We start from the raw sequence: 9,099 nt of genomic DNA, 5'->3' as shown, positions 1-9,099 counted from the left end.
AGCCCCCCCCCCAAGAAAAATCCCGTGTACGCCACTGCATGGATTCGACGATAGACATCAGGGGATTCCTTCCCCGATTCGCAAAGAAGAGCGATTCTAATTTGATTATCTGTCCTCTCAGTCTGAATCGGGACCGCAAAGACACCATTCCGCGCAGGTTTGAGGGTTTATTTACACAGTTATGGTATTAGGGCTCGGAATCGGACTCCGAGTATACCCAGTTGATACAGATGAATGCTATACCATTCATTATTGGGGCGGATTGTTGTTCCGAATCTTTCTCGTTTTCCCGTAACTCTAGTCCTCGGGTGGCGGCGAATGTCTCTCGAAGTCAAAAGTCAAGTATTCGGCAGTATCACTCGTTTGATCGCTGGGGAGATGAGTGCAGAACCGTCGTTCACACCATCGGTTGATGTTGTCCATTCGTGCTCATCTGCTGTTGTTGCTGTTGTTGGAGCTGACCACTATTGCCCATTACTTGCTGTTGTTGTTGCTGCTGCTGCTGTTGCTGTTGTTGTAGCTGCGAAGCTTGCTGCTGTTGTTGTTGAATTTGTTGCATTTGTTGCTGCGATTGCTGCAGGGGCTGTTGCTGCTGCTGCTGCTGTTGGGATTGTTGATGGGACTGTTGTTGCGGCGCTTGCTGGGTCGAGGCTCCTGGTGCGGTAGACTCGGTCGGCTGCTGCGGGCCGGAAACATTCAGATGGGTGATAAATCTCAATCTAAGTTGAAGCTCCGGTCGTAGATTCCGTATGATGTGCTCGACTTCGGCTTTCACTGAGTCCCCGGTGAACATGTACTTGATGTGGTAGAAAAGATCCACAATATTGTCCATGTACCTCAGCTGGGGCTGGGAGGGAGAGTCAAATGTGAGTCGGACCTCAGAAATCAGACGGTAGGCTCTGAATTACCCGACAATCAGGAATTCTCACCTGTGTTTTATCGACGATTTCGAGAATCTCGTAAAGCTCTCTAGTGATATCCATGAGACAGCGAGTTCTCTCGGATGAGATCCGCTGGAAGAAGGGCGCAACGAGCTGGCATAAAAGCAGCATCTGCAAAGACAAATTATGACGTGAAACTCGGCCCGAGCTGTACGTCCGTGATATCGAAGTCAAACAGCATGACTACGGAGTCTGTCTGCGATAATGATTCGCACCTGCTCTTCTCGTTTGATGATGGGTTTCAGTTTTTCGCTGACGAAGGCTGGTATCTGAGAAATTTGGCCGATTGACGCATGATACCAAACCGAGTGCACTAAAGCTACAATGTACGACATCAAGGATTCCGTGTAAGCTCTCTGCTTCGCTGTCAGATCCATGTACTGCAAGAGAAATGAAGAGTCGTCAGCTGTGAAGCCGGAATAGATACCTCAATACAACCAATACAGGTGTTTTCTTACTTGGAAAATATCCTCCACATCTGGCAGTGTTCCGATTAATTGTATGATCCGGTCGTTGAGAACGCTCCAATAAGATTCCGGCAATGCGGTGAGAAGTAGGCCGATAGCATTCATCCAATCCGGAATCAGATCCCTCGGGATTCGTGTGTGACCTGATGGGAAAGGCTCCATGAATAAATTCGTGTTTTTACGGGGAGCTTCCTGTCGGATCCCACCACCACTCGAAGATTCTTTGATCCAGTCAAGCCTTACCGAGCAGAACGACGTCAAGGAGGCCGTTGGCAACAACCGCAGGGGGAACGGGCAGTGCCATCAACTCTATGCAGGTTATTTGGATCGTGTACGCAGCCGAATTCGAAAACTCGTTGAATCTGGAAATTAGGAGAAAATATATTCCCGTACCCCATGAGCTCCTTCTCGTCATTGAAGCGGTCGGAAAAGGGTAAACGAAAGATCTTACCTCCAATCGATTATGATGGAAGATTTCTTTCCGCCTATCGCTTCCACCACCCGTTGAAGGATGAATCTTCAGAGAAAAAAAACTGAATTAGCATCGAGCATTCCTCCGCTTCGGGTTTTGCGTCTAGATTTATGTCTTCCAAACCTAAGTTATTCACCTGTAATATTCCATGTCGGGAGGGGCGTAAGACATTGGTTGGGGGTCGGACATCTGTTTGTTCAGATACTGGCGGAAGTTTTCAGTGAGACAACTGTCAGCGAGTCCGCCGGTGATCGCTTGCACGAGTTTCAACTTCAGGGAACATCGGTCACGGAGCTGGAATGAAAGTCGGTCGCAGCCAGGATCGCCATGGGCTGAGCGCAGTCTACACGTTGAACAATTCAATCGCCCACAGAATCGCGAAAGCTCGCTCGTACCTTCTGTTCATAATAATGTAAGGTGTTGTACAGGTATGTGAGCGGACGGTCATGGAATCGATACAGCATGCCGATATAATCCAGAATCGTTTCGATCGAAATCGAATTGTTCGGTAAATTCACGGGTAATTCTATAAACCTGTGGAGCACGATGTCGAGGACCTGCGCGAATCAAACGGCGGTTGTTGAGAAAAGAACGATTGATTGAAAGCTCTGGATCGAACAGAAGCAAGATTCGTGTTGACGCTCACCGGTAGGAATCTCAGACAAATGTTTCCGAAATATACAGGTAGATATTGGTGCGGTTGGCTAGAATCAGGAAGATTCTCCCAATAAAACTTCTCAGGGTATCTCCTCTGGAATTGGAGATGTCTCTCGTGCCAATCAGACTGCGTCCAATGCTCCGGCAAGTTTTCCTGGGATGTTTAACTCAAGTTAGACTCAGATGACACTCTCACGAGTGGTTTCCCGACTGAGATCGGAAAGGAAAGATCACCCGAGGGTGTGATGCCTGGGAAATCTCACCTTGACGAAATCTGTGACGCGAGATTTGAACTCTCCGAATCTGATGAGTAGCATCTGTATGATGAAGAAGCACACCTGAAAAATGATTCATCACGTTAGCTCATCCGAGGATCAAAGGAACGTGGAGTTCCCCCAGGAGAGGCTCGCGGGATGCGACGCTACATACCTGGGACTCGTTCCCCTCAAACGAACGTAATGCTAAGGTGAGTATGAAACGGTCAAGAGGAACCACGTAACACTTCCATATGAGATCATTCAAGGCCTCTATGCTTTTGTTGACCACTGGACCAGGACCACAGTTCGCCACCTGGGAACGGATGAATTTAGAGAGAGCTCTTCCCTTCTATAGCCGACAGTATCAATACCTCAGCAGGGCGTCTCCGGCTCACCTCGTAAATCAAGAAGTCGGCGAAAGTTCGTAGGTGTAGAGACAACGCTCTCGATCCTAATCTGTCGAGAATTTTATAAGCGAGCGGAGACACTCTATCGTTCTCCATCAACATCTTCCACAGAAGACATATGAATAGATGAGGTGTGCCTGGAATTGATCATCCCCTTAGATTTCAATCGATGTTGAAAGAGAGCTTCCAATTTCGGGTAGCCCTGATTTAGCGGATGTTTATTCCATATCGCTGAAGATTATCGGGAATGGCCGGAATAATTTGCGAACCTTGCTGTGAGAAGTGAGCCACGATATCATTTTCGTTCGACATGGTTTTCCATTTGCGATATTCTTCTTCCACGGAACGTTTGAGTTGGGCCTGATAATGTCGAAAACGATTTAAGGAAGAGCAGTTGATCATCAGTCGTACAGCCCCGAACATTCGCCTGCTCTTCGACGGCGCGTGCTGCCTCCCACCACATCAATACCTTATTCTCTCGCTGGGCCTGATTTGTCCGGAAGAATTCTGCCAAGGAACTGGGGAAGCAGGATAGAGTCGCACTGCTCCAACTGTGTGGCGTATTGCTCAGGGCGGCGTGAAGGAGATCCTGTCGGCAGGAGTCGATGTGAGAGGGACTTCCCTTGAGAATGGTGTCCTATCGATAAGATGGTACTGGACTGGAATAAAATTACCTTGCACCACGCCATTGATAAGCTTTCCGATCCGGTCACGTGGATCGCACGAGCGAGGGTCAACACCAAAGCCTGGAAAGGAACGGATTGTCAATGCTCTGCATCAACTGAATTGGATGAAATGACCTGGTTTTCGGTCGTCTATTCAAAACGTTACCTTGTTCAGCTCTTCGGAATCGGCAGAGAGTAAAGGTTTAGGTTCAGCCTGGAAACGGGAGAGTTGAGGCTGCACCTGAAATCAAATTCATAAACACAAATAAGGATAATCTTCGTGGTACCAAGACGAGCTCACTTGCTAAATACATGTTGAATGAGCTTATACGAACCTCTCCACTGCCGAGGCTGGTGATAAGCTTCAGGGCGGTCGATTCCATGCACACATGGAGCTGCGTCTGGTTGGTCTGCGGAACCGACGCCAAGGAATGGAGATGAGACAACAGTTGTACTCTGTGGATGGGAACCTTCATTGTTCGACAGCCAAGCCGATATTATCTCAATATTCCAGTCATCGAATTTTTGATATGCTCCTCTTAAATATTCACGAGGGAGAGGGGAGGGAGGAATACCTATAGTGGGGTTGGATATGATGCAATCTGTAGGAAAACATTTCCAAGAGCGTGTGGAGTATAGCCCACGCCTGTTGTCGGAACACAGCAGGTAATAAATGCGACATGAATCCTTTGATACCGAGGGACTCGATTTCGTTGTACACCTGGAAGAGTCCATTCAAAGTGTTGTTCACTCTATCGACCGAGACGTCTGGCAGAGTGGTATCTGATGAGGAAGCAAAGTCTTCAATTTACCAAGAGTCGCGAATAAGTCTCCACTAGAGCTGGAGACAGAATCGGTTGCTGCTGATTCTGTTGGGATTGATTCATTTGCTTCGAGACCGCGGGAGGTGTCATCTGTGAAAATTAATGATCTAGTATCGTGGAAGCATTTCTAGTGGCCCCCCTTAATTCTGAGTCGAGGCGCGACATCATTGGAGTTCACCCTCGATGTCTGCACGTACCTTCATGACTTGCATGACCTGACTGACGATATTATGAATGAGGGACATTTTCGTATGCACGGTCAAGGAATCCAGCAGTCCCATGGACAATGGTTGCGTCGGCGTGGGATGTCCCGCTCCCCCTGGCGAAGAAAATACGTATGAATATTATTATCGAGGCGGGGAAGGGGCGGAGTCACGGATCGGTCAATCGAGAGTCATCAAAGAATCTCTCAAGAGAAAAACTCTACCTTTTATCGCTTCGACGAGAACCCCCATTGGTCTCGGGAAGAATTCTTGATTTGTGGAATAAGCATTACAAAGTAGAGATGTCCAGTAATCGGAAGTGAGATGTGACGACAATGCTTTTTCAAGATTGTCCCAGTGCACTTTAAGGGTCATTGGAACAGGTCTCTGCAATCCGCGCTCCCCTTGTGCCTAGAAAGAGAACCAAGTTCTCACTTGCCCTTCTCCCTTGTTTCTCCTCATTCCATCAAAATCGTTGAGCTTCAGGTCTAATACCTTCTTCATTAGGTGAACCCATATACAAGTGACAGCAAGTTGACGTGTACAACTCGGGTCTGCTACGTCAGGGAACGGCAGCGGCTCCGTTTCCGGATACAATAGATCGTAGAGACGGAGAACCGGTAGGAAGTCATTCAGTGGGTTCTTCTGGATCGAGCCCGAGATGAATTGTAGAAGTACCCACATGAGATGATCTCTCCCGCGTCGCAAAGCGCTCGCTGAGAGCTGCGTGTGCAATGCGATAACCTGCGAAGAGACATCATCGCTCAAAATCTTGCGACCAATTGGTTGAGTAGGCCCCCTATATAGGTCGACGAGGCCGAGCTCCGAAAATGGAAGACTCGGAAAATTCAAGGCGAGAAAGCAAATACTCACCATGTCGGGAAAGGACGCATATTGGAAAAGAACGAAGTAGATCAGTTGGGAGCTTATGTTCTGCCAGAACTGACACAGGGAGTCTGAAGATAGAGGCTCCTGTTCCGATCTGCGGATCGAAGACGGAAATGAAGTTTGCTTATTTTTCTTCAATTCTTGCTCATGATCCATAAACCATTCGGTGCGCAATGAGCGGAAGGGCCTTTATGCCGGAAATCGTCTCCATACCTCTGCATAGCCGTGACCATGAGATCGACGATTTGATTTTCTAACACCACGCATCTTTGCTTTTGAGTTTTCACCAGGCCCAGCATCGAACAAACCATATCTCGGGAATACGGCTGCGCCAGAACGAATCTTAAGAGAACGGTCTGGCTCTGCTGAGCTTCGACGGTGTACGGCAGCTGTCCCTTCAGTGTGAATTTAGCGGTGGCGGCGTCGATCTTCCAGGCGAAGGCACCGTGAGGCGAATGTCCGACGACCGGGACCAAACGAGATCTTGAAAAGCGAGGATATTTTTTTCTCTAATTCTGCGGAGATGAAAGGTTCGTGGACCCCGCTCTGAGAATTTCGGACTGCTGGACGTGAAATGATTCTTACCTCCCCACAATCGTCACGAGCTGGGCCAGAGGCCGGAAGCTATCCACAAAGGCTGAGATCAGCCTTGCGATTTTCCAGTGGGGCCATCCATCCTACAAGAAATGTAGTCTACGTAAAAGACGTGACGAAACGTAGTACTTTGAAGACAAAGGGCGGTAGCTCTCGGATCGAACCAAGCAAGTGCTTCTCGAAACGGGTCTGACCTGGGCACTGAGGCGTTTTTGCATGTCATCCAAAACCAGGTACGATGGACACAGAGCCGCACTCCGGTCGAGTATCAGTTCCACTAGTGACTGCAGCGCATTCAGCTGCCGCATGCAGGACAAGTTCACGGTCGACGGGATGTGATGAGCCTGGAGTCATAGAATTTTTCACTGACGTACATGTTCGGGAATCGAGCCGCCGAGGATGTTTTGAAGTCATCGCCGGCACTCACCTTGTCGAACAAGAGTTTAAGCAAATCTCTCACGCCTTTATAGTCAACCTGAGGCAGCAGTTGCTCGATCAGCGTCAGAGCCTGGACCCAGTACTCGACATGCTGGAAGCATAGACCTCCGAGGAGAGCCTCGCAAACTTGCTTTGCATTAACTTTACCTGCAGATATCCAGATTTGCGATAAGTGTTTTCCGAGGAGCGTTTCGACGGAAGATACGTAGTCAGAGTCTGCAAGAGATTGCTCTCTACCTATCGGTGCTCACCGTCAAGAACTGCGGTCTCCAAGATTTGCAGTAGCTTCCGTAATTGCTTGTGGTTTCGCAGCTGACAGGCATGGCTGACGAAGGCTTTCAGCGCCGCATCGGTCTGCTCGGCGTTCACCGAAAAGATTTGAGCCAATTCTTCTGAAGGACTGGCTTCTGTGTCATCTTGTGACGTCCATGAATGTTGCTGAAGATAAGAAATCCTCGCAATTCCGTCACGGTTTCAGAGGTCCCCCTTTGGGCGCCTGGCGGATGAATTATACTTCCGAAGTCATTCTCTAAGAGTATACTAACCGTGTGGACGATGAAGGCGTTAAAGGCCTCTTCTAGCGCGTCTCGACGTAATATGTTATTCACAAAAGAATTCACTGCTTCGATAGACCCCATTTCCCCTCCCGGCAGCGGAAAGATCGTCTCCGTGTGTTGAGTGAAGCCGCCCGGTCTATTTTTGTTTGGATTCTCCCTCTCTGAGCCGGCGCCGTCGTCCGGGCGTTCGGACTTCGGAACTAGGTGGCAGCGGGAACTCGGGGACCTTCCTTCGCTCCTTATGCACAGTGGTGTCACACAACGAAGCTCAAAGCGAGGACTTCAAGAGTGGATGGCTCCTATTCATTCTGAATCTGCTGGCCGGCTTCCGAATGTCCTCGGAGATGCTCTCCGAAAACCCTTTCCCCTAAGCAGACGAAACTCTTCCGGCACGGACTTGAAAATCGCGGAGTGGCGAAAAATGACAAGGCGCTCCCATTCTCCGAGTCGAACGGATACGCAATATTCAGCTCTCGTGCTACTGGAGGGCGTCTAGGTCAAACTGCCATCTTCCGATAATACAGTGGCTCTCACGAAGGGGAGCCTGGGAACCACTGCGATAATAATCAGAGGATGATAACGGGGTATATTGAGCGCACCTCCTGGACTCCGCCCGGGTTCTGGTTCAGGAGGAATCGCTTGCTGGCTCTACCCGCTTTCCATATCGTGAGGTCCCAGCGCTTCTTCATTTGAGACTTGTTGATACGACACTATTTTCGGTACTTTCTGCGGATCTTGTGCTTCGTCGAGTCTTCGGTCCGATGAGCATAAAGCGAAACTAGGATCCAATCATGAGATGGGGAAGAAAAGGTCCGATGATCCCGATGATCTCACTTGAAATGTGACTCTCCGACGTCACCGGGGAACCAGAACGCCTCCTTCCGCTGCCACCCTCAGACCCCTTGTGTTGGATGGGTCTCATCTCATGTATGTCCGATTTGCATACAACGCCGGAGACGCATTCACAGTAAGGCAATATCAGGCCCTTGTCGGCGATATTACCAGAGCCAGTATTTCTGGCGGCTGTGAGCGGCCGACGGTGAAGTTCATCATGCTCCGTCATGGAAAACAATGAAGGGTTCAGCTCGATAATAGCCGCCGAAGATTAGAGCTCCTCACTTGCGGGATGATAAGAATGCCCTTCTTCAGCGTTCCCCTCAGACACGCAGACGAGGCGAGTCTCTCCGTCCGACTCGAGAAGTGTCGCCGGCGCTCGCGTTCCTCCCAGTTCTTCTCGCCTTCGGACGGGCCTTGACCCGGAGGAAGGACTTCACGATCAACGACAGGAGTTGTAGGCCGATGCCGCTTGCTCTATGTATATAGCTGCTCGGCAGGGTGAAGAAAAGTACCTGCAGGCGGAGGTAACGGGAGAGTGGCCGCTGCTCTCGTTCTAGAAAGTTGAAACGCAATCTGCCTTGCAGCTCTTGGCCTTGCCATGCACGCACGATCGCGGTTGAGACACTGGGTACGCCGGGGTCCGATTTACGAATCCCACAGAGTGATCGCAAGAGAAAGGAGCCATCAGTGGATTCGAGGGAGCGAATGAAAAACCAGAAGAAGGAGCTGCCCGACTCCGCTGTCAACTTCAAACAAAGATCATCGACGACAACGTTTCTGCACTCACGCCGGAAGATCTTATCTTGGGTCGATTCCACCGAACTCACACTCTACGTATACCCCAGGGATGAAATGAGAGGATGGACTTATGATTCCGCGCATGAATTAACAC

General features: G+C 49.6%; 1 protein-coding gene across 1 annotated transcript; it reads right to left on the bottom strand.

Moving 5' to 3' along the window:
* Positions 1–397: 397 nt before the first annotated feature.
* On the bottom strand, positions 398–7,679 carry MED23 (mediator complex subunit 23). Its single transcript, XM_003740981.1, has 29 exons — positions 7,359–7,679; positions 7,065–7,251; positions 6,803–6,960; positions 6,570–6,719; positions 6,367–6,458; positions 5,995–6,264; positions 5,767–5,875; positions 5,389–5,637; positions 5,118–5,304; positions 4,888–5,009; positions 4,679–4,735; positions 4,442–4,587; positions 4,202–4,322; positions 4,033–4,107; positions 3,876–3,947; positions 3,671–3,790; positions 3,471–3,561; positions 3,190–3,338; positions 2,967–3,107; positions 2,801–2,875; positions 2,527–2,691; positions 2,276–2,437; positions 2,017–2,174; positions 1,860–1,925; positions 1,652–1,770; positions 1,400–1,551; positions 1,157–1,321; positions 930–1,052; positions 398–847 (listed from the first exon to the last, which is right to left on the bottom strand). Exons 1-29 carry the CDS (start codon positions 7,449–7,451, stop codon positions 398–400), a joined length of 4,224 nt encoding a protein of 1,407 aa, XP_003741029.1. The 5' UTR covers positions 7,452–7,679.
* Between the last annotated feature and the right edge of the window lie 1,420 nt (positions 7,680–9,099).

The sequence above is a fragment of the Galendromus occidentalis genome, unplaced genomic scaffold (assembly GCF_000255335.2).
Source record: "Galendromus occidentalis unplaced genomic scaffold, Mocc_1.1 scf7180000077116, whole genome shotgun sequence".
In the NCBI taxonomy this organism is placed as follows: Eukaryota; Metazoa; Arthropoda; class Arachnida; order Mesostigmata; family Phytoseiidae; genus Galendromus; species Galendromus occidentalis.
Note: the sequence above shows the minus strand (reverse complement) of the source record. Positions and strands in the feature narration are given on the sequence as shown.

Coding starts and splice junctions, on each gene's coding strand:
- MED23 (XM_003740981.1), bottom strand. CDS start 7,451: ATGGGGTCTATCGAAGCAGTGAATTCTTTTGTGAATAACATATTACGT. Junction 5,638..5,766: donor ATGCGTCCTTTCCCGACATG/GTGAGTATTTGC, acceptor GTCTCTTCGCAG/GTTATCGCATTGCACACGCA. Junction 1,322..1,399: donor ATGTGGAGGATATTTTCCAA/GTAAGAAAACAC, acceptor TTTCTCTTGCAG/TACATGGATCTGACAGCGAA.